This window comes from Sebastes umbrosus, chromosome 22, assembly GCF_015220745.1.
Source record: "Sebastes umbrosus isolate fSebUmb1 chromosome 22, fSebUmb1.pri, whole genome shotgun sequence".
Lineage (NCBI taxonomy): Eukaryota > Metazoa > Chordata > Actinopteri > Perciformes > Sebastidae > Sebastes > Sebastes umbrosus.
In genome coordinates this window covers 15141453-15166799 of record NC_051290.1, presented here as the reverse complement: position 1 = coordinate 15166799, position 25347 = coordinate 15141453, and the positions used below count along the sequence as shown (strand labels likewise).

Here is a 25347-nt window from a genome sequence, read left to right as displayed (position 1 = left end):
CAATATGCATTTTGGAAAATTCCAGTCTCGCTTTTTTATGATTTGGTGTCCTCCTCGGTTGTCTTCCATTAAGTCCACTTTGGCTCAAACAGCGACGGATGGTGCGATCTGACACTGATGTACCTTGACCTTGGAGTTCACCTCTAATCTCTTTGGAAGTTGTTCTGAGCTCTTTGGTTATCATTCGTATTATCCGTCTCTTCAATATGTCATCAATTTTCCTCTTGCGGCCACGTCCAGGGAGGTAGGCTACAGTCCCATGGACCTTAAACTTCTGAATAATATGTGCAGCTGTAGTCACAGGAACATCAAGCTGCTTGGAGATGGTCTTATAGCCTTTACCTTTAACATGAAGGTCTATAATGTTCTTTCTGATCTCCTGAGACAACTCTCTCCTTAGCTTTCTGTGGTCCATGTTCAGTGTGGTACACACCATGATACCAAACAGCACAGTGACTACTTTTCACCCTTTAAATAGGCAGACTGACTGATTACAAGTTTGAAGACACCTGTGATGCTAATTACAGGACACACCTTAGTTTAACATGTCCCTATGGTCAAACTATTTTACATCTTTTCTAGGGGTACCATCATTTTTGTCCTGGCCAGTTTCATTAGTTTGTTTTTTAAAATGATTCTGTTGAACCACAATTCAAAAACAATATCTGATTTTCATTAGTTCATTTTCAGTAAATTTTTATTTATTATTACTTTTGTCAGTTTCAAGTTATTTCAGTGACCATTGTGGGTTTTTCTCTCTTTAACGGAACGTTACCAACAACTTTGCCTACGTCTGTATATATATATATATATATATCCCATATATATATCCATATATATCCATATCTATATATATATAGTATATATATATATACATATATATATATATAAATATATATATATATATCCATATATATATATACCCATATCTATATACTATATAGATATGGATATGGATATGGATATATATATATATAGATATATATAGATATGGATATGGATATATATGGATATAGTTATATATGGATATGGATATATATATCAATACCTGGTCCTTCACAGTGCCACCACTTGGGCCCCACATTTAAAATATTTAAATATTAAAATGTTTTGCCGCTGCCACACTACTGTACACATACCTCTACACACAACAAACAGCAATATCTGTCTGAGAATAACAATTCATGTTGAATATGAGTAATGAATAATGTTGGGGGATTATGCCTTATCGCCTGGGCTATTTTGGGATTTAACATTATTATTATAATAAAAAAAAGAAAAAAATGTAGCATTCGAATGCTGATTTGGAGGTGGATTACCACGGCAATGGTCGAAGCTTAATTTAAAGTATTCGGGTCAGCCCTAAAAATATTCTTGACTATCCCGTGTCTAAATATATCACTTAGTCAGTCATGTTTACCATAAGTTTCTAGGAAACGATCCAGTCAGGAAATACAAGGAATGATTGGTTTAATGAGGCAAAGTGTGGAATGATTTTACAAGTTTGGTCTTAATGATAGTTATAAATCCTCTCCTTTTGTTTTCTCTACCAGATTTTTTATTTTTTATTTTATAGCATATAATGATTCATACAGCCACTAGGTTTTTGTGCAGTTGCTTAGAGCTGCAGAATTACTCACCAGCAGGACTGGCAAGAGTTCAGTGTTATAATATAATACTAAACCTACACTGATGAATATATTAACATGGAATCAAATACAGAAACTCTGATTCTGCTTGGTCTGCTTTTCTCATGATGTTTGAATCCCACAGACAGATTCACATCGCAGCTGCTTTAGAAATGTGCCTCCCTCTAACGGGTTGGTTATTAATTTGGATTCACAGCATTTCATTGGTGGAGCTGTTTGGAGCCATCTGGCCAATAGTGTGGTGTTTGGCACCAGCTACTGGCAGCTGCATGTGTCGACTCCTCGTTGCAAACAGACCGGTTTACTGCACTGTCATGTATAACACTTTAAATGTAATCTAGAATATTAGGCAGGCTACAGAGGCGATTTTACATGCTGCAAGCAACATACAATAATAAATGTATGCCATGTTTCTGTAAAAACACCATCCATGTGTTGAAACTTGACTTGGACTTGCAAAAAATGACTTGTGAGCATCTCTGCTTTTTAGTTCATGATAGTATATATACTTTAACTTATAGTATTTAGCCAATGATTTATGTATTACATAGAGAGACTTGCTCCTTTTGCTATTTGACTTGATGATTTGTGATGAGATTAAAAAAAATAAATCATAAAATGTGTTGTTCTCGCTCGCCTGGTGAACTGATAATCCAAAACCTTGATGAGTTGAAGTAAATTCATATCAAAACATCCTTTTACAAACTCTCACACACTTTAATAGGCTACTCTATCAAAAAGTAAGCTCGACTACAAGCCAAGTATTCTTTTCTGTAGGCTTGTAGGGCAAGAATACTTAATTGAACATTTCTTAAGTATATCTTGATCAAAAGATTAAGTAAGTAGGCCTATAAGGCAAGTATACTTCAACTTTTCTGTATACTTGTCAGTATGAGCCAAGTATACTTGGACTTTTCTGTATAGTTGTCAGTATAAAACAAGTATACTGAGACTTTTAAGGATACTTGTCAGTATGAGCCAACTGAGACCTTTCTGTATACTTGTCAGTACAAGCCAAATATATTTAGACCTTTCTATATACTTATCAGTATAAGCCAACGATATTTAGACTTTTCTGTATACTTGTCAGTATGAGCCAAGTATACTTAGATTTTTCTGTATACTTGTCAGTATGAGCCAAGTATACTTAGACTTTTCTGTATACTTGTCAGTATGAGCCAAGTATACTTAGATTTTTCTGTATACTTGTCAGTATGAGCCAAGTATACTTAGATTTTTCTGTATACTTGTCAGTATAAAACAAGTATACTGAGACTTTTAAGTATACTTGTCAGTATGAGCCAACTGAGACCTTTCTGTATACTTGTCAGTATAAGCCAACTATACTTAGACCTTTCTGTATACTTATCAGTATAAGCCAACTATATTTAGACTTTTCCGTATACTTGTCAGTATAAAAAAAGTATATAGTGAGAATTTTCTGTATACTTGTCAGTAAAAGCCAAGTATGCTTAGACTTTTAAGCATCTAAGTATACTTGTATACTTAGACTTTTAAATTTACTTGTCAGTATGAGCCAAGTATACGTAAGTATACTTTTGTTAAATATATCTCTGATAAGTACATAAAAAGTAAACTGAAAGTATACTCTCTTATTTTAAGTTCAAAAGAAGTATTGGTAAGGGTGTGCTTGACATCTGAATGCTTTGAACAAAAGATGACATGCATTTTTGGACATGGCACCACTGTGTTTTTGATATTAATATGCTAGTTATTAATATTCTGCACACTAATACAGATGGACATTTCATGTCAGAAATCAGAATGGGATATAATGAAATTTTTTTTTGCAGTTGATTTGTTTTTTAGGCAAAGAAAGTCTTGCATGCGAAAACTTTGCACATACTAAAATTGACATACTGCAATGTGGTATGCTCAGCAGATCTAAATGTAAGCGTGGACGTGTCCACTAGAAGGCAGCATTGCATAGGATTGATGACACAGCAGGGGAAACACTGTCATGTAGGACTGAACCAATATAGATCAATCACAACTGAAACTGCAATCAATTAAGATAACTTTAAATTACATGAGTAGTTGTTGATAATGATGTCCAGGGGTTCCCACGCTTGATTAATCTGTTTATAAGTACGTCGTTTTTTTTGTGTTTATCATCTGAAAACCTTTCAGAGGCTGTAGCAGGTTCAGTTTTAGGCTAAATTTTGACCAGGAAAAACTGGCATGGCCATTTTCAAAGGGGTCCCTTGACATCTGACCTCAAGATATATGGATGAAAATGGGTTCAATTGGTACCCACGAGTCTTCAAATGGTTATTAACAAATGGTATCAACCCCAAAAATTGATGCAACAACTTATGAGACATAATAGAGCATGGGAATGACCATCATATACTTCTATCATAATGTTCTAAGCCCTTATACACTTCCACAGTTTATTTTAATTAATCAATTCTTGTTTATTTTTGATTTATGACTAGAACAACTTGTCACATAGTGCTGAGCTGCATCTCAAATTACTCTTCAGGTTCCCAGCTTTAAGAGGGTCAAATGACACCACAATGACACCACAGTAAGGATTAGCCCTACTGTAGTGTCATATCAGATCATCTGCTAATTATAGACAGTGGAAACATGTGCACATCATTAGCTCCTCTAAGCAGTGAGTGACACACTGTGAAGTTGTGGAAGCAAGTAAATTACTTCCTGTTCAAGCTGGTGCATCATGGGGGTGCGTCCAAAGATATATTGTAATGTAAGCAATAACAGAGAAATCTTGAATTAAAGGTGCAGTGTTTAGGATCTGGTGAATTTTGTTTTTAATATTCAAAAACAACAATATTACATCTAATACATGCTTAGACTGTGGTCCTTAAACTCTGAGTTAAACTCAGCGACGGTCCTTTTAAAGGCAGTCAGGATCCTTCTTTTCTGTGCCTCGTTGTTGTGGATGCGGCCGACCTCCACAAACCGTCTGGAACGAGGAAAAGCAAAGAGATATATATGTTGCTTTTTGTTACTCCATGTTGACTTGCAAAGTTAGTGGAGACACCAAAGAGTGTGTGTGTGTGTGTGTGTGTGGAGGTGCTGTACCTGAGGAGCTTGGACTTGGGGTGAAAACGCCACACCTGCTGCTGCCTGCGGACCTCCTGAACAAAATGTTTCAGGGTCAGGAGGCCTTGCAGAGTGGAGTTCATGTAGCAGGTCTGCGACAGGTTGGGGAACCTTAAACACAACAACACACATGGCGAAAGTTTTTTATACACAGCTAAACCTGAAATAACTTTATATATATATATATATATATATATATATATATTTATTCAAGTCATCCTCAAGGTCAACACAACCAGCGAAGACTCATGACCTTGGAGGGAACAGAACTTGAAGAAGTAGAAGCCTTTACATACCTTGGTAGTGTCATCGAAAAGCAGGACGGGGGGGATGCAGATGTCAGAGCCAGAATCGGCAAGGCGAGGGCTCCATTCATACAACTTAAGAACATCTGGAGCTCCAAAGAAATCAGTCGGGGGACAAAGCTAAGACTCTAACATCAAAACCAATACTCTATGGTTCAGAGACGTGGAGGACAACCAAGACCACAATAACAAAACTCCAAACATTCATAAACAACTGCCTGAGGTGGATCTTAAAACATCCACTGGCCAGATACCATCAGCAACAATGATCTTTGGCAGAGAACAGCTCAAAAACCTGTTGAAGAAGAGATCAGGAGAAGCTTACCCGAGGCAGATGAGCTTGTCTTCGGGGCTGGCTGAGGTGAACGGTTTTGTCAGGTGTGCGTATATTTTCGTCCAAAGTGGTTTGACCAGTGGACTCCCACCAAATGACGATTTTGGTAATTGTTGTGATATTCAGCTCTGATAAACATATACCTTCTCCTCACGGCGGAACAACCGACGCCACCAGGGAGCTTTCTTCTTGGCCTTTTCCTTCGGAGCCTCTGCGGGGTCAGAGGTCGCCGGAGTGTCGTGGACCACAGGGTCTTGTTTTGGGTCCTCCTGTACATTGACACTGGTAATAAAGAGAAAATACAGACCATTTTTCAAATGTGTATTGCAAAGATGGACAAAATGTATTATTACATTATCCTGGTGGAGATTTTCAGAGAAGACAAAATTCAGAAAAGACTTCTATAAGTGAAATAATTAGACAAATAGTGAGATATTAATGACAAAAACAGTATATAATTAAAGCTGCAAGCAGCGATGAACGGGCCCTCGCCCCCGCGGGCACGTCTGGGGAACGCGCACGTCGGGATACCCGCTGTCGTGCATTCCCGTGAAAGTCGGAAACTGCATACAACAGTTAGAGTGAATTTTCTGCTTGGAGCATGTGGCGCTGGAAATGAACTGTTTAGAACATGTGTGGTGTCCTTTAAAGCACATCTATGAGGGTGGCTGGCAGTATACAACCAGTTCCTGTTGCCAGTAGGTGGCGCTATGACTTTCACTCATAATTGCACGTATATGTCTTCATGCCTGGACTCTAATAAAACATGTCAAATTTGGGGAAGATTGGACAATGTATAGTCAATTTACAACAATTTCCTGATTCCTGTAGGGGGCGCTATGACTATCACGCATAATACCATGTATATGTCTTCAGGCCGGCACCCTTATAAAACATATCAAATTTGGGGAAGATTGGACAATGTATAGTCAATTTACAACAATTTCCTGATTCCTGCAGGGGGCGCTATGACTTTCACTCATAATGGCACATATATGTCTTCAGGCCTGGACTATTATCCAGCTTGTGAAATTTGGGGCAGATCGGACTATGTAAAGTCAAGTTACAACAGCCTCCTGTGTCATGGCGAAACATCAAAATGCGCCGCGCTGCCACAAGAACGCCGTTTCACGAAAACACAAAAGCTTCGCAATTTAGCATCGTGAAAGTGTTGAGATTCTGCTGCCCAACTTTGAGATGGATCGCTTGAATCCTCTAGGAGGAGTATCGCAAAGTTCCATACCTAAAAAGTGACAAAATGGCGTCTTCGCACATGACGTATGACATCACCATGCAAGCGATCAAAAATCCCTTCGCAATTTAGCATCACAGTAGTGGGTGGATTATACCACCCAAATTTGACGCGGATCCGATAAACGCTCTAGGAGGAGTTCGTAAAAGTATGCATAAAATACATGAAAAACGCACATATTCCAATATGGCCGACTTCCGGGTGGGCGGTGCTAATGAAACCCGATGAAGAATATGTCCGAAATAATGAGGGGGATATGCCTACCAAATTTCATGAATATCGGATCAACTTTGACCAAACTACGGCCTTCCACGCGTTAGGGGGCGCTAGAGAGCCGGCTAAACCCACTGAACCTAATGGCTGTATATTTACATAGAGTTCACAGGTGTCCATCATATTGCCAAGTTTCATGCGTTTCCGAGTACCTAAAGGTATGTTCCATATCTAAAAGACATAAGGGGGCGCTAGAGAGCCAACATGCCACGCCCATGCAAAATTTCACCACTAAAATAAAGTAATTACTAGTTTGGATGTGCGTGTAAAGTTTCATAATTTTTTGTGCATCCTAAAGTCTTCAAATATGCGTTCGTACATTTAAAAAAAAACGCAGGAAGTCCAACATGGCTGACTTCCTGTTGGCCGAAAAAATCTGAAAAATATTTAATCCAGGTATGAGGATGTGAGCAATGACATACTTGAATTTCGTGAAGATCGAAGAAACTTTCTCTGAAAAACTGCCTACATTAGGGGGCGCTATCTCGCTCCCTGGAGACACCCGAGCCGGGTCACTACAGAACATTGAATTTCGCGCCACTTCTGACGCATATTCCACTTATGGTGAGTTTTTGGGGATGGGAAAGGTCCCAAAAACGCGATCTCCCGGCAGAAAAAGAATAATAATAATAATAATAATAATAATAATAATACTTAGAAAAACAATAGGTTTCCTCGCACTTCGTGCCAGGACACCGTTGGGTCCTGGCACTTTCGTGCTCGGGCCCTAATAATACAAAAAGTGAAACAAACATTTCAGAATAAAATGAATATGAGGCCTTACCTCTTCTGTGGGCCGGAGAACGCTGTGTCTCCAACTTCCACATCATCTTGACATTTTTTCTGTTTAAAATATAAAAAAAACATACGCAATTAATATGACACACACATAATCAGCTACTTCACAGACAAATATCAACAAAACAAGATATGGAGATTGTCAGCAATCCACTCAACAATTTAGACAACAGAAAAATCGGGTGTGTACCTTTTGTCGTCTGCGATGGTGGCAAAACATTGTTTTCTCTCAAATAACAAGTTTTCTTTAATAGGACGCTCTTCTCTATCTGGTTGATATCAACAGTCTGTGCGCAAATGTGAACATCTGCACAAAATAACATCCTTTAGAATGTGGCCCATTATGACATCATATGGATACGTATACGTCATACAAGCGGGAGGAAGTATTGTTACCCTCGTCCTACCGACTTTACTTTGTGTCATATCTCACAGATGCTTTATTCTACCGTTCCAATTTTTCATGACTTTGTAAATCAATTTGTTCCTAATGACTTCATATCACTGTTTTCTGTTTCTCTGTTAATTAGTGCTTTATAAAAATACCAATGTATAGAATGTTTTTGGCATCATTGGACAAAAAAATCCATAATAACCTTTCAGCATATTGCAATTCAAGTGTTCTGAGAGAAAACAAGACATCTGCACCTCCTCTTGGCTCTGTTTTCAGGCTTTAGAAAATCTAGCCCGTGACGGGAGACTTCGGCCAATCACAGGTCATTTCACAGAGAGCGTTCCTATTGGCTGTGCTCCGGCTGGTGGGCGGTGCTTGGTATTTCCTCAACTGATCTTAACATTGCTGTCGGGTCAAATAGGAGCTATAGTGATTGAACCGACAACCTTGTGGTTAAAGGACGACCCACTCTACCGACTGAGCTACAGCCGCTCCACTAAGACTTAAAACAATGAACAACAAAACATCTCTCGGTTTATTTTCCCCCCACAGATCTTCTTTTCTGATGGTGTTTGACCAATGTATCTCCAAGGTGCTTCTTAGGAACGTGTTGACAAAGGTCTGGACTTTTATTCTCCATGTTTCTGAACCGAAGAGCAGCACTGATTTAACGTCGTTGTTGAATATCCGGAGTTTGGTGTTGTGCATATTTCCTTTGTGTGAGGGGCACTTGCAGTGGCTGGTTGGGCCTACAACTATTCTTGGTTTCCAGTGTTCAGATGGTGACTCATTGTCTCATTGTGAGAGCTTCATTCTGTCTCTTGGTCTAGCTGTGTGGAGGTCTGTGTATCTGCAGAAGTTACCACAACCTGAACCTATCTGCATGATTTACTCACTGTTTTACCGGTTGCTCTTGGAGCTTAGTCTGTTAGAGTGGGTCTGTGTGGCCTCACTTCTCAGTTTTGACTGACCATACTGCTGACTGGTTCAGGAAGTGGTTCAGATCTTCACTGGTTGAATCAATGCCACTTTCCAGAAGTGACACAGAACACTAATATTACCCCTCCTGCCATTATTATATTATATTACACTACACTACAATACAATGATTGACCAAAGGATTGGTTTACACACATAAGATGCATTAGTCACAAAACAATTACAGTTTATTATACATGTATGTTATATACTCATAATATACTTACTAGAAAATAGACATTATATTATATATTATATAGATATAAATGGATTACATGGTAATATATCGTTTTTTCATTGTTTCCAGTCATTCCCAACAGCCTTTACTGGCTCTAAATACAGTATATCACAGATCACATGGTTAAGATCATATCTGCCTGTTTTACATTCTTTGACCACCAGGTGGTTTTGTGCACATGAAGCCTCGAGAAATAATCCCTTTTTCGAACCAATTTGCTGGAAAGCTTCAATGCTTCATGAAGCTTCAGCTCGCCATCACTAGTGTTTAGCCTTCTGGGGCTAAGTTTAAGGTTCCCACCCGGTTCACAATTGCGTCCCACTCCCTGTTACCCTGACACTTTGAGTTCCAGGGGCCAGATAGGCCAATAGATGTAGGCCTGAATAAGAAGAGATGTACTAGACAGTGAAATAATCTCATATACCTCTTTTCTGTGGCCACATCTTCATCCTCAGTTGAGACTGGAGTATCAGGGGCAGGTGAAGCCTCCTGAACACCAGCCTCTTCCTCAGACTCCTTGGTGGTGTTGACACTGGTGATAAAGGTTATTTTATGGTCCGGTCACAGAGATGAAGCCAAGGGAGGTGAACAACATGAAATAACACCAATGTAATGTGTTCAATCAACTAAAACAGGAACAAACCGTAAAATAATCTCTTTTCTGTGGTAGAACATTGCAGCTTTGTGTCTTCAGCCACTTCTTCTTTCACAGGAGCTTGTTTTTCTGTTCGGTAGAAAAACACAACAGACATACAGTAACTAAAGGTATCAAATAAGGATGCACGGATACTGGATTGGTATTTCCCTCTGATTTCTAGTGGATAAGAAGTATAAAGTAGCATACAATTGAATTACTCATGAAAAGTTTTAGTAAATCAAAACTGTAGTTATGTACAGTCAGGGTCTAAAATTAAGTTTTTTCCTCACGTGCCACTTTTGCAGGTCACTGAACATTTCTACTGGCCACACAATTGTTTTGTCTGCCACTTCTGAAGTCTATGTAGAACGCTTTAGAATTGTAAACACTAGGACTGTGAATTAGCAAAAATCTGGCGATAACATACGTATCACGATACAGGGGTTACGATTAAAAATATTGAGATATATTGCGGTACTGTAAGCAAGACAACATATTTCGATTTTTAAAAAATCTAATTTTAGGAAAACTGTCATAGTATAAAAAACACACCGCCATATGCAAAAAATGTTTACTTTTTTATGCAATCAGAATTGTTGGATCTACATTTGCATTTATCACAGACGGTGCATATCTTTGCAAATAAAATTAAGTATTGACTGAGTTAATCATTGCATGTAAACTATTAATTAGAATTCAATACAGATTTTTTGAGAATTTATAGATACAGTATCACAAAACATAATATTGCAATATTTTCGTCCACCCCTAGTAAACACTGAGTCAGTGGTAACAGACAGTAGAAATATGGATCATGTAACCTTAATCACTGACTATTTTTAATTTAGGAATTGCTTTTTAAAAACATAACATTTCTTAATATAAGGAATCTGCCATCGTGGCAGGTGGCCTGAATTTTTTTATCTGCCACAGCCAACATTTACCCTGTTATTTGGCAGGTGGCAGGTAATAATTTCATTCCCTGTGTACAGTACTGAAACCGCCTTTTTAATCAACATCCAAACGAAGGCGGAAGTAGCAATAAGGGAATCCTCTCGCTCCCGTCCCCTGCATACTGCTCTTTGTTGGAAGGAGTGATGGGAATTACGGCTCTTTTTAGTGAGCCGGATCATTTGGCTCAGCTCGCCAAGAAGAGCCGGCTCTTTCGGCTCCCAACGGCTCTTAGTTTTACCACTTCTGCCTTTTATAATTCAGCCAAATTTAGCGCTGTTTTGACCTATGAGTAGTATGTGTGCACATATATCACTTAAATTATTCAATATAATTATACTAAGCCTTATAATTTCCAGAATACTGTAATTTTACATGCTGCTTAGTTTCCAACTGTCACTCATCTTGTCTGCTATTCGTGCACCGCACCGCACTGCAACGCAACGCACCTCAGCGCACCAAACAGCAACGCACCACAGCACAACGCACCACAATCGCACCGCAACGCACCACAATCGCACCGCAATGCACCTGAGCGCAACGCTACACATCGCAACGCAAGGCTATGCAAGGCTACGCAACGCAATGCAACACAACGCAACGCAACACAACACAACACAACGCAACGCACCTGAGTGCAACGCTACACATCGCAACGCAAGGCAACGCAAGGCTACGCAACACAACGCAACGCAACACAACACAACGCAACACAACACAATGCAACGCACCTGAGCGCAACGCAAGGCAACGCAATGCAACGCAAGGCTACGCAACGCAACACAACACAACGCAACGCACCTGAGTGCAACGCTACACATCGCAACGCAACGCAACGCAACGCAACGCAACGCAACGCAACGCACTGGAAAGCACCGCACCACACCGCACTCCTCTCTCTCTTTCTCTCCTCCTCTCCCTCCTGCTCTGTACCTGTAGACCGTCAGCGCGCCGTGCACCCCCGCCCCTCCCTGCTTGATGGTTTGATCCTGGTCTGTCATCACCTGATTGGTCGCACGGACGTCATTAACACATCATTCAGTCATAGTCAGTGCATGGAGTGCCCGTGGTGCAGAGAAGATCATCCTGTCGTTCTGCCTTGAATTAATTAAAGAGAGCCGGCTCTTATCGTTCACCTAATAGAGCCGGCTCAAAGAACCGGTTCGTTCGTGACCAACACATCACTAGTTGGAGGGAGTACCGCTCTAACATCAGAGCGTATCTACTCTTTGAGAATCAGGAAACAACGTTGATGTTTGTAAGAAGTCCCTCCTTTAGTTTAGTTTGACCCACACGGTTAGTAGTGACCAAAACATCACCGACAGCCCTCCGGTTAGCTCCTGTCCATCAATGGCCAACTCAACCACCGTTAACCGTAAGTTTACCAGCTGTCTTGATGCAAACCTGATTGAACTACTAACCTTATCTAAGCTAGAATAACACCAACGTTTTAGGAGGATTCTCCAGCTGACACAATGCATGCAGTGTATAGGAAGGAAAACAACACTGAGCATTTATAACAGGACTATATACTACAAAAGAAACTAAAGCCTTAAAGGTCCCATATTATGCTCATTTATAGGTTCATACTTGTATTTTGTGTTTCTACTAGAACATGTTTACATGCTGTAGTGTTAAAAAAAAACTTTTACTTTCCTCATACTGTCTGCCTGGATATACCTGTATTCACCCTCTGTCTGAAACGCTCCGTTTTAGTGCATTTCAATGGAATTGTAACGGAATTGCGTAGCTAGGCAACAGTTTGGGTCCATGTTTACATCTTGTCAGCTGATGTTATTCACATACACTCAAACAAATAAACCGGGACACATTTCGAATGTTTACATTTAAAACCGTGTAATGGTCTGAATATTGTACATTTGTGACATCACAAATGGACAGAAAACCTGAAACGGCTTGTTTCAAATGCACAATTTCTGTGTATTTCTCCGTATATTGAGCGTTTTGATACTTTCACATTATTTAAATATCACTTAAACCTGCTTTATAATATAAAATACATGAAAATCTCAGTTTTTACAATATGGGACCTTTAAAATGCTACTTTAAAGGTGTTTAATGACTTATAATATCCTCCCCTGACTAAAGCTATGTTGTTGTAGCTCCTGTGAGACATTAGCTACACGTTTTCTTTGGTATCTCTAATTCAGCTTTGTCGCAGTTTTTTCTTATTGTCCCAACAAAGTTAAAGGCTACATCAAGTGTTGTCAAGGTTACACTGCACTTATATTGCACTTAATTAGTCCTTTTCCAAGATTTTTAGTCTAATGGATTATCCAATTATCCTAGAGATGTTTCCTGCAGACTTATGTCACCAGCCACCAGAGCTGACAGTGTACTTTTACTTCCCTAAAAACTGTTATTAAGATTCAAGAGTTTTATTTGCCATTTGCACCTATAAGTATATTGGAATACTGAGCAGTTTACACCGAGTCAGCTTTAAGAAAAGAAAAAAGGTAGAAAGGCACAAGGTAATTACAGGTCAAAATAAGTAGCACATTCAACTCAACACAATAAATAAATAAATTATTAAAATATAAAACTAAAAATTAATATATTTCAGACAATTACACAGCGGAAGGCAGCATATTGCACAGCATTACAGTCCATTCAGTCAAACCTAACTGGAAAACCTCATGACTAATTACTAACTTGTAACTAGTTTCAGTATCTGTAAGGGTTATGTATAGACATAACTGTGAAGTTCTGTGATTTTTTTCAGTGCAGCAGCCAAAACTACAGAATATGACACTGACTGTAATATTTAGAAATATGTTATCTTTACATCTTAATCTGAAGTACATAAATAACTAACTGCCTTGGTGTAATAATATTGGAGTAGCACAAAAATGTAAACAGTGCACTTTATCTTTGCTTGCCAGGATAAATGTCTCACAAGCGATGATTGATGTTTTATAGTACGCAACCTTTTAGAGCTCTCAGGAAGTGGATATTTTGCAATACTGGAAGGGCTGTTTATGTGTCAGAGAAGAGTATTGTATGTGTCTCTGTATCAAGAAATACTCAAGCCGGCGTTCTCTCTTCTAGTTCCACGTTCCGCTTTGGTTTTCTCCATAACCTTTCAAATTCTGGATCTGTTTCAATTTTCCATGGAGAGTCCACAGGAGTCTGTGGCTTGCTAAAAAGGCCAATGCTGAATCCCTCAAGCTCATTCAATTAGACCTATTCATCCAGTACGCTGGTTTGGTATTGATAATACACTCATGCAATGTGTGTGTGTGTGTGTGTGTGTGTGTGTAAATATACACAGTTCAAGCACATACTGTATGTATTGGATCGTTTCTTCGTGTAACGGCTGCAGCAGCCTGAACGCGCTTCCAGACACTCATTTGCAGGCTGAAGGACTTATTGTGGTCTAGGTCAGTGGTTCCCAAACGGGGGGTGGAGACCCCCCAAGATGCCCTATAATAAATGCGATGATGATTAAAGGGATACAGAAGGAAATAAAAAAACAAACATTTCTCTTGCACCAAACTGTATATTTTTTTAGAGTCTGATTGCACACGACCGACGGCTTGGTGCGTCAGGGCCTTAAGACTAATGGCGAACATTTGACATCTTCAAAGCCTACTGGTAGCGTCGTCGTTGTGTTTGATATTGCATTTAAGATTCAGTATGCTTATAAATGAAGATGAGTAGTTCAATGCCATCTGAGGGAGTGGGAGTTTGGCTGTAGCTGCATACACTTCCCTTGTCTTTTATCATTAAATGCAGGTGAGTTTAAACGGATGTTACTCCAAACCACACAGGTATGAATGAGGTTACATCACCGAGCTGTGCTATTACTCATATCAAGCTACATTTTGAAAGTTGCTGCCATAGTAAGGATATCCTCTCCTGCTGTGTCTTCTTGGCAATTAAGGTGCTATTCCTGTCTCACATGTGGCGAGGGGCTGACTTATTATTATTAATTTATAGGCAACAAATGATGATTTTTGATTAATCATTCAAGTCATTTTTACAATCCCCTACTTCCAACTTCTCAATTGTGATGTTTTGCTGCTTTTCTTCATCTTGTAATTTCAGGATGTCACCTTGGGGTTTAGGAAATAGTTTTTCCACTCTATTCTGACATTTTATAGACCGGATTTTTAATCGATTTGTTGAGAAAAATAATCAACAAAGAAAGTACTTTGCAGCCTTTCAAGTGACAGTCTTGTAATTTAGACACCACGGCCCGATATTATTCCTGGATTGTTTGTTTGAATACCTGCATGAAACTCTGCTCCCAAAAAGGATGCAGTAGTTATCTCATTCCTCAAGGGAAATTTTAATTTACTGCTCACTGATCAGCGAGCAATCAGAAGGCAGTTTAGCAACTTTTCACACAACAAGTGCACACTTGTGTAATATACTGGGGTGTATAAATAAATTTATGTGAAAGATATTGTTGAAATGTCGCTGTTTTGTTGTGCCATTACCAGCAGGCACAAGGGGGAATATGTGGAGTAATGTACTGTCTTTCACCATGGCATCTCTCACAGGGTCAGAGTCATGTCTGCCAGTTTAGAGAGGTTTCATCTCCACTTATGAATGAGCTCACTTAGTGACTAAGTGGATAAAGGGGCCAAGGGTTGGAATGACAGTGTTGTCTCGTGTCATCTGAAATGAAATGCGGTTAATTTAAGTCAGGGGGTCTTAGATTTGCTTTGCCAGCTGCACATAATTTCCTGAATGTGAGGAAATGGGTAAGCCACAGAGCTGTTTCACCTATTAATATTCAGGGCTGAGCTAAAGTGTTGTGGTGAAATGAAAACCTTTTACTGTCACTTTCTCAACAGTTCAGAAACATATTGTTGATCGATAGCTTTTCATAGGGCTGTTCCCAATGTCATTTTTTTACATTCAAAGTAGAGATGTTCCGATGCCATTATTTCTCACCGATTTCGATACCTGAACTTGCGGTATTGGTCGATACTGAGTACCGATCCAATACCAGCATGATAAAAAAATATATAGTTATTATTATTATTATTATTTAACAGCTGTTTACTACTAGTGATATGATTACTATCTTTGTTTTATGGCCTGGCTCAGGTTAAACCCATTGTACAGATTTTCCACTGTGAAATATTGCCAAATGGCTGACATTTTCGGACTATATAGACTGGCATACTTGCCGATACCCCGATCCTGAATTTTGGGCAGTATCTGACGCATTTTCGTGACTGGTATCGGTATCGGAACAACTCTAATTCAAAGCTTCTATTGAGGTTTTTCGAATGGATATTTGAATGGACATAGTTGTCATATTTTTTGACGTCATCACCCTAAAAAAAAGAGGAAGAAAAAAGATATTTTTGTTATTGTGGTTATATAAATGTAATTTATAGCCTGCCTCCCTTTGTGTGCTGCAAGCGGGAGCGCAAACAGTTTTTTACACCGCAATGAAAATGTTGTTTTTGAAAGGCTAAACGGCAACAAATATTCATGAATTGAAGTAGAGTATTTCAAAAAAAGGAGGTGCCATAAGACTCTGGTGTTTTGGGTATTGTTATCCCCAAAGTTTAATGTAGATATAGACGTTGCAAAATGGAAAAGGAGAGGTTATTAACTATAGACAAAAAGTGGTCAATAAGGAGACGTCGAACAGTTTCCATTTCCGTTCTTTGTCCTTCCCAAGATGAGTAAATGGATGAGAATAATGCAGTTAACATCTAGTTGATGATCAGATTACTGACTGGATGTAGCCGAGAGGCCAGTCACCAATGAGAAAAGGGTAAAAGTCCTGCAGCTATTTCTGATTTCCTAGTATTATTGAATGCAACATTTGCCAAAAAGTGACTCACGAAGTTGAAAATGATCTGAAACCTAAAATGAGGTTAGAAAACACACAATGTGCTTCTTGGTATCGTGAGGTCTTCTGCTTATCTCAGCAGTGACGAATATTGACATCCTCATTTTCTGTTCAGATTGACTTTGCCTTTATTAATAGCAAAAATAGTTCCCCATTAGTGCATCTGATGTTCAAGAGAGAAAAGACGCAGAAAGGGGAGAGAGAGGAGAAAGGCGAAGAATTCAATCACAAATCGTTCTCCTTTAGTGTGTTTTTGCAGCGATTGATTTTACATCATTCAGCGAAAGAAGCTGCTGCGGCAGAGACATCGATAACCTTTTAGGCAGATAGAACTCCTCGCAGGGTAAATCCTCGAAAAACTGCAGGAAATGAAAGTAGCAGAACAGTAATGCTGACTTATTCAGGCTGCGCTCAGCTCCAAAGGATGGTTCAGCTGAAGGATTTGACAGTGTAGACAGGAATGCGTTTTGCTCCTCTAGAGTCAGAAAGGGGAATACCTCTCATCGGGGTGGATGTCAGGGATGTTGGCAGGGAACGTCTTTTGGAGGTGATGTGGTGTAAGTGTCCAGTTGAATTTGATGTTTTTCCTTGTAGCCAGGGACGGTTTGACCCATATATCTCAAAATCCAGAGAATCACTGGACCTTGCAACCTTGTGTGTAACACTAACATGGTATGTTGTCACAAAATATTTTCTCACACCCAGTCGCTCCTCATATTCTCATCCCAAAGTCAAAATAGTTGCTTTTCTTCTCCAGTTTATTTTATTATATAGGCCTGAATATTACATTTTTCAAATACTGATGTCAATATGATACCTGAGTTTGTTCATTTAACAAAATAAACTAGGTCTATCAATATTATATCGATATTGTGGTATGAGACTAGATATCATCTTTGATTTTGGATATCGTAATATGGCTTAAGTGGTTTTAAAGGCTGCATTACAGTAAAGTGATGTGTTATTCTGAACTGCTGTTCTATTATTTGCCTTTACCCACTTAGTCATTATATCCACATTACTGATGATTATTATCAAAAATCTCACTGTGTAAATATTTGGTGAAAGCACCAATGGTCAGCCCTACAATATTGTCGCAATATCGAGGTGTTTGGTCAAAAATATTGTGATATTTGATTTTGTTCATATTCTCCCAGCCCTAAAACAAGCTTCACTTCTGAAAGACGGCAGTTTTATCTACTTAACACAAGCAGGATTATTGAAGAATATGTGTCCAAAGTATTTTATTACTGCCAAAACTGTTCGATTAATCGATTTGTTGATAGACAGAGGAGATGATTTTGATAATCGATTGGTCATTTCAGCAAATTATAAAGCAAAAATGTCAAACATTCTTGGGTCTTGCTTCTCAGATCTGAAGAGTTGCTGCTTTTCTTTGATTTATGTCATAATTTATATTGAATATTTGTATGTTTTTTTTTCTGACATTTAAACGACATTATGAGTAATTGAAATAAATAATAGACAGCTGAGTCTATAAAGAAAAGAATCCTTAGTTGCAGCCTAAAGGTCATTTTTTTTGTGCGATTATTTGGCACGTCAATATATTTTTTGTCATGAATACTTTCACACAGAAAGCGAATATTATGCGACTGAAAAGCAGCAAAAAGGTTGATTTTCTTAGCTTTCGCTCTGCGAATAAAGGCATCAACCAATCACGTTGTGCGGAACGAGTTGCCCCTATATTTATGAAACAACAACTCTGAGGCTCCGTAGTCCGAACCAGGACGGCAAACTTTATAACTCCTTTCAATCTTGACAAAGGCAGCGCAGACCAGATCCAGACCAGATCCATTCCTTCTGTTCTTACATTTCACAATAAAAGCCCTAGACATATAATATTCACAGCGAGCATTTCGCATTTTCGGTTCGTTTATTCATCACGCCCCCAGTGCGTAAAGGCCTTGTATTTCGCTGGTTCTCGTTTCGGTCTATACCCAAAGCATTGAGGTTCTGTACTCAGCCTCATTTATATCCTTTCAAAACGGTGGCACAAAGTATCTAATCAAATGCCCAAAAGTGTCTTATTAATATCTGAATTTACTATATGAATCCACACCTGTATGCTGCATGTGTCTCAGATAGCTCTACTTGTTTGGCCATCCCTCTAAGGACTTTCAACAGCTGTGGTTGCTAAGAGATTTTGATGACTCAAGTCTTAATCCTCCTCAAGGACTCTATTCAACCCATTTTTCAGTCTCAAGTCTTTTTTTTTTCGGTGTTTCTAATACAATCCTCTAATTGCCCTGTGAGTCATTTGGAGAGGCGTGGGAGCGTGCAGGGACAGCCTGCTAGTGTATAAGCACATGGACGCACAGCAGTCGGTCACAGGATGGTCAACGAGCAGACAATGGTCTTTATCAGTGGGTTCAGTCTGATGCATCGGGGACAATGGGTGAGCACAATTGCCTACATACATCAGGAGGCACATGGTTAGGTATGCAGACACACGCCTATACGCCCAGAGCTGTCGCACATTTCAATACGGCGTGAACATGTGATTCGATGCTGGTAGGATTTGAGATTGTGTTCAAACTGTGACCTCCCATTTCTGTCTTTGTTGTCTCTCACACAAACACACACACACTGATGCGAACCGGAAAACAGACAAAAGCCCTCTTGTGTGTTGTGCTGGAATGCTTCAGGTCACGTTGTGCACCAGACGGGAGCCAGGGGAGCTTTCGCCTATAGCTGACCACTGGTCACTGTGTCTGCCGTTTGACCTTTTGACCTGATCAGTTTCAAGACATCAGGTCCATCATGTAATATGTAGGCCTAATATAGTAGAGTGTTCATTCATGTAAATGCTGAAATGTCAATGAAATTGACTGACACACTAGAAACCCAACACATCCTTTGTTTTGCGACCATCCCCAGATTCAAAGCTATTCTGCAATCACCTACCACAATCTATCTTTAAATTCTGCATCTCTGTATTCTTTTATTTTTTTTACGATAAAGTGCTTTGTGCCGGGAGACGAAGTGAATGTTTATCAGATGCCATTTTGGATGATGACGTTTGCACGGACGGTGGCTCTGAGTGGTCAAACAACCACTCTTTTGACAGAGGCAAAAAAACGCAGAAAATCGAACCTGTTGTGAAAACCTTTAATGATTGGGCGAAAGTTTCGGAGTTGGAGTGTAAACGTAATTGACACAACGTGGTGTCGTTTTTATTGTGTGCGACAATTTCAAGCGAAACATACGGACTAAGTCGACTAATCTGACGTTTTGTTCTTAGTCGACTAAGATTTCTGTAGTCGATTAGTCGTTTTATGCTTTTTTCATGCTGAATGACTTATTTCTAAGACACTTATGAGCACGTCTCTGGTAAACAAAGTCGTACTGTTGTGTGATTCTTTGTGGAGAAACTCAGTTTTACAAATCTGTCGATCAAATCGAAATGAATCAATTAGTCGACAGAATCGTTTGTTAGTTGACTGAGAATTTCTTCGGTCGAGGACAGCCCTAGTAAATGCAAAAGTCTGCAACAGAATACTGGGTTGAAATTCTCAATTTTTTTTTGACGTTGAGCTGCAACAATTAAATTAAATTGACTTAAAAGAAAATAAATCTGCAAGTATTTTGATAATTGATGAACGATTTCATTCATTTTTTTAAGCAAAAGAGCCAAACGTTTGGTGTTATAGCTTCTCAAAAGTGAGGATTTTCTATGTTTTCTTTGTCCTATATGAACTGAATATCTTTGGAAATAATGGTTAGTGTCAGCCCTAAAGCTTTGTCTTGTTGAGCTCAGCCCTTTTCCAGTGTTGTGGTACCCTGATGGGTCTAAAGTCCGGTGTGTAGGTGGGTGGGCTCATGGGAGTGGGAAGCTCCGGGTTGGAGTGGTAAAGTTTATGGTCCTTGTGGGGACAGCTTGCACCAGATCGAGCAGTTAGAGGGCAGAGAGACGGCAGCAGACTCGATTGATCCGGGGAAGGGAACATGAAATCTCTGTCATGTCTCAGCTGATGGCATTTAAATCCCCTCAGCTGCTCGACCCCAAATTCACCCCTACGAAGACTCACTGGGGATATCAGGTTGCCATCAAGGGCGCTGTAATGACAAATCCATTGTTTTGCTCTTCTGTGTGTCCTATTGCAACTATATTTAGAACAATTTCTACATAATAAATCATTTAATAATAAATAATAATTTCCCCTTCGTCCCTCTTCATCCTCCAGGGGATCAGACTACTGCTGGAAAAGGTGACGGTGAAGCAGGAGGGCCGAGCAACTCGGACTACATTGCGTTCGTCCTGGTGCCTGTTTTCTTCCTTCTGGGCCTGTTGGGGGTGGTGATCTGCCACGTGTTGAAGAGGAAGGGCTACCGGTGCACCACTGAGGCCCACGATGAGGAGGAGGAGTGTGAGGAGGAAGAAAAGGATCCCGAGCTGGGCGGAGGTAGGGAGATCTAAATAAAAGAGGAAAGGAGTCGAAATAAGATGTTTGCATGTGCTCATTGTTTAAAGGCATCCATCATCTATACACGGCAGCACACACCTAAGATTATTGCTCACTCATGTACATGTTAACCTAAGTAGACAGAGAAGAGATTAGATAGGCCGGTCGGGAGGGATAGAAAAGAAGCTAGTGTCCTGAATTTTCAAGATACAATATTAGGTCAGATACAGGTCACCATATTGATGCATATTTATGATCCCTCCCTAAGTGACCGATTTAAATATAACACTTTTCTGAAGAAACTTTAAAGATTTCAGTCCTGGTTCATATGGCGATACCACTGGTTACCGTAGTAACAGCAAGTGCGTTTTAAAAAGAACCAATTATGCTCATTTTCAGGTGCATTACTTGTATTTTGGGTTTCTACTAGAACATGTTTACATGCTTTAATGTTAAAAAAAACTCCTTTACTTTTCACACTCCGGCTCTGCTGCAGCACCTCTTTTCACCCTCTGTCTGAAATGACATCACCACGTTATGGAAGAAAAGGCAGGGCTTCAAGCGAGGCGTTTCAGACTGTTCAGGAGCAGTGTTTCTGTGGGGGACAGTAACTCCCTTTGGTGGGGACTTTGTAAGCTTGCAGACTTTTTACATGCACAAAAATATATATATTTATATATATAACACACTAAAGGAAAGGAAAAAAGTATAATAGGTCCTCTTTAATACTACAGGTCCCAGAATTCTTGGGGCAGCGAACGCTCCTGTGTAAGAAATGCAACAGAAGAACAGTTGGTGGACATTTGTTAACAGTGCAGCACAAATCACATTTTAATAAAGAGTCAATAATAATCTCAACTGCATTCTGATTCCGGGCCGTGTACGACAGGTGTGGCTGATTATCTCGCTAGAGTTGGAAGTGTGCCGCTCTGACTCGTTTCGTCACTCCCTGCAATATTTAAAACTGATCCGCCGTCAAAAAATAAGCAGCAGAATGACCGTTTTCTTCTCCGAGAAACGATCGGGGTTTACTCTAATGATGGCTACAAATACAGTATATGCGTTTCCTGTGGCTTCCTCACAATAACAGCCACCTGTATGTCACCACATGAATGCTTTAAAGAAGACCTATTACGCTCTTTTTCAGGTTCATACTTGTATTTTGGTTTTGTACTAGGAAATGTTAACATGCTGTAATGTTCAAAAAAACACTCTGCTTGAGTGACTTTGTTTGAGGGCGTGCCAAACTAGCCTCTAGGCAGGTATTATGCAAATATGTTACTTGGTGACATCACCACGTTATGCAATAAAAGGCAGGACTTCAGGCAAGGCCTTTCAGGCAGTTCAGGAGCAGTTTCTGTGGGGGAGAGTAACTAAAGGAATAGAAAAAGCACAAAAGCACAATAGGTCCTCCTTTAAATGTGAAGCAGTAGGATGTTCAGTTTGCATTAGCAGTAACGTAATATACTAGTTCTAATACAGCTGTGAAAGAGTGAACAGTAAACGGTGAGACTGATATCAACAAGATAAAATGAAGAACAAGCAACGCTTGATTACATGCTGCCTTGTTTCTTTCACCTCACGCGGCAGCTGCCACTAACAATGGAGACTTCTATAGAGAGAGACCGGGGAATTGCAGAATGTAGATACATCGATTTTATGAAACTTTTCTTTTCCACCTTGTCTCCCTCTTTGCTTCACAACAGCAGCATGTGAACTGAAAAATTCCAATCAAGTGAAACATTAACTGATATTCAATATCGTGCCAGACTCTCAGACTGGGATGTCACACATCAATGAGCAGATGGAAAACTAAATGCTGAAAGGGCGATTTCTTTTAGGTTGTTTTTTCCAAATTAGTCATTACTCTGCATGAGGTTTTCCATTTTCCCATCATGTGATGGTGAGATTCAAGGTCAGCGATGATGCAATAAAATCACTCGATGCTCCCGCCTGTCCTCTAGTACTTACAGACTTGTACTACATTCCTGAATCTAATGAGTTTGCTGCGCGCCAGGTACTGACTGATGTCTTGTGTGATGTGAATGGCTCCTTTCTTCAAAATTAGATACTAAAACAAGCTAAAATCCTACGTATAGCAGAGCTTATTTAAGGAATAGTTATTTATTTAATGCACCGTCATTTAAGAAGGTGGTTTTCAATGTTTACGCTGAAGAACGAATCTTCAGAAAAAAAACCTCTGTGAAATCACAAACATAGGCTTTAGAAATCTGCTTATTTACAGGAAGTCATCATGTGATTATACTGACAGCTGACTTTACCATTGTCTTTGGTATAAGCCACAGCCTTATCTCAGCCATGCTCCTCTTACTGCGTCTGTCTTTTTAAGGAGTGGAGGCCAATGGAAACCCAGGGAGACGTTTGGCATTCACACCGCTCATGTTCTGACTCAACTAAAGGGTGTGTTAAGTGAAGCGAAACAAAGAAAGTCTCGGCACTTTAATTTCCCCACGGCTCGTAATGATAACTATAGATAGATAATGTTTAATTGCTATGGGCGTTGTGTACGTGATGATGAGTTTTCCGGCCTGTCGGAGTTGAAATTCTGAACTTCGGCGTACTGAAAAGTGAAAAGAAGTTTACTCTCTTGGCTCGGTTTGCATCTGTCATGTCACTTTTTGCTAGTATGGTATGTGGCAAGGAGGTTAACGCTCTGCCTTTCCTGATTGTATATATGCAGACATGAAACCTCTGACGTCGTTGTGTTGCCCTGGGGTAAATCACAGGCATGGGAAATGTTCTGGAAGGAGTGAACTGTTTACACCATGCTGCAAAGAGTCCGTGCTGCCTTTCTCACTTATCTGTTATCATACAACAGACCTCTCAGTTTTCCCCCTGGCACATCACGTCTCCACTATTTCCAATGTTGCCCTGATCCCTCAATTGAATTAAATATTACCTCATATGTTAAGTGGTATTGGAAAATGAAAGCTGGTTTGTCTTGTGGTGTTGATGTGAGCTCCCTGCCAGCTGCACAATAGTCATAAATGCATCAGGGTTTTCCCCTGCTGTCTCTGCTTGTGTGTGTCTTGCTGCAACGCGCCCAACCCTTTCTCTCTCTCACAAACAAAAGCGTAGGAACAAAAAAATTGCTTTTGTGTTCTCTCACTCATTCAGTTCATCCAGTCTCAGTATCAGGTTTCCTCTTTCTGCTTTTGTTTCTTTCACTGACTTTAATAGGAAGTTGTGAGCTGCTCCCTTTACATCGCACAGGTTTAAAACACACCAGAAGACGCCCATAAATTGCTTGGAGAGTATTGTGTTTATCAGAATTCGGAGGAAAAGCTCAGGAAGCAGTCAACAGGAAGCTCTAGGAAGTGCCTCGCAGGGGTGTGTGCTGGGTGGAAGGGTTCATACACAGGTTTCTATGTAGTCAATCAGAAGGAAGACCGTTTATGATTTCACCTTTTATAGGGATATGTGCATATGCATGTATTACGGTTGCCCTTTTAAACAGTTTAAATACATGGTTAACATTGTAAATTAAAACGAAACAAAACAATTTGGGCTGTCAATTGATTTAAGATATTTAATTGTGATTAATCACATTTTTTATCTGTTCAAAATGTACCTTAAAGGGAGATTTGTCAAGTATTTAATACTCTTATCAACATGGGAGTGGACAAATATGCTTGTTTTATGCAAATGTATGTATATATTTATTATTGGAAATCAATTAACAACACAAAACAATGACAAATATTGTCCAGAAACCCTCACAGATACTGCGTTTAGGATAAAAAAATATGCTCAAATCATAACATGGCAAACTCAAGAACACATTTTCATTCACATATCTTGAGGTCAGAGGTCAAGGGACCCCTTTTAAAAATGGCAATGACAGTTTTTTCTCGCAAAACTACAGCGCAAGTTTGGAACATTATTTAGCCTTGTTCACAACAAGCTAGTATGACCTGGTTGGTACCGATGGATTCCTTAAGTTTTCTAGTTTCATTATATGACATGATCTTCACTCTATGATCTTCACTCTAGTTTTAAAACTGAGCCCGCAAGTTGCGTTAATGCAATTAAAAAATGTAGTGGTGTTAAAACGAATTTGCGTTAACGCGTTATTATTGCATTAACATTGACAGCTTTAAAAAAATGCAACAAAACTACTTTGTTATGTTTGGATAAAAAACAAAATGCTATGAAATTGAA

General features: G+C 39.5%; 2 protein-coding genes across 3 annotated transcripts in view; one reads left to right on the top strand and one right to left on the bottom strand.

The window, feature by feature from the left end:
• Window positions 1-4472: 4472 nt before the first annotated feature.
• On the bottom strand, window positions 4473-10045 carry LOC119482189 (ubiquitin carboxyl-terminal hydrolase 37-like). Its single transcript, XM_037759617.1, has 5 exons — window positions 9958-10045; window positions 7691-7749; window positions 5039-5663; window positions 4722-4853; window positions 4473-4602 (listed from the first exon to the last, which is right to left on the bottom strand). The coding sequence occupies exons 3-5, from the start codon at window positions 5131-5133 to the stop codon at window positions 4476-4478; spliced, it is 354 nt and encodes a 117-aa protein (XP_037615545.1). The 5' UTR covers window positions 5134-5663; window positions 7691-7749; window positions 9958-10045; the 3' UTR covers window positions 4473-4475.
• Window positions 10046-11890: 1845 nt separating this feature from the next.
• The window catches only part of rell1 (RELT like 1), a 28376-nt gene continuing 14919 nt past the window's right edge, over window positions 11891-25347 (top strand). Inside the window, exons 1-2 of one of the 2 annotated variants that reach the window (XR_005205364.1) lie at window positions 11891-12277; window positions 20947-21165. Coding sequence is in view for 1 of the 2 variants with exons in the window: in XM_037759585.1 (XP_037615513.1) it covers window positions 12253-12277; window positions 20947-21165 (244 nt within the window). In the remaining variant the exon portion in view is untranslated. The remainder of the gene's footprint in view (window positions 12278-20946; window positions 21166-25347) is intronic. The other variant, XM_037759585.1, reaches the window with a different exon arrangement.

What these genes read in the sequence shown, in the direction of transcription:
- LOC119482189 (XM_037759617.1), bottom strand. Translation starts at nt 5,133, where the DNA reads ATGTTCTTAAGTTGTATGAATGGAGCCCTCGCCTTGCCGATTCTGGCT. An exon ending in TTTTCGATGACACTACCAAG is followed by an intron (nt 4,854 to 5,038) that starts GTATGTAAAGGC and finishes GTTGTGTTTAAG; the next exon opens with GTTCCCCAACCTGTCGCAGA. An exon ending in CCCAAGTCCAAGCTCCTCAG is followed by an intron (nt 4,603 to 4,721) that starts GTACAGCACCTC and finishes TCCTCGTTCCAG; the next exon opens with ACGGTTTGTGGAGGTCGGCC.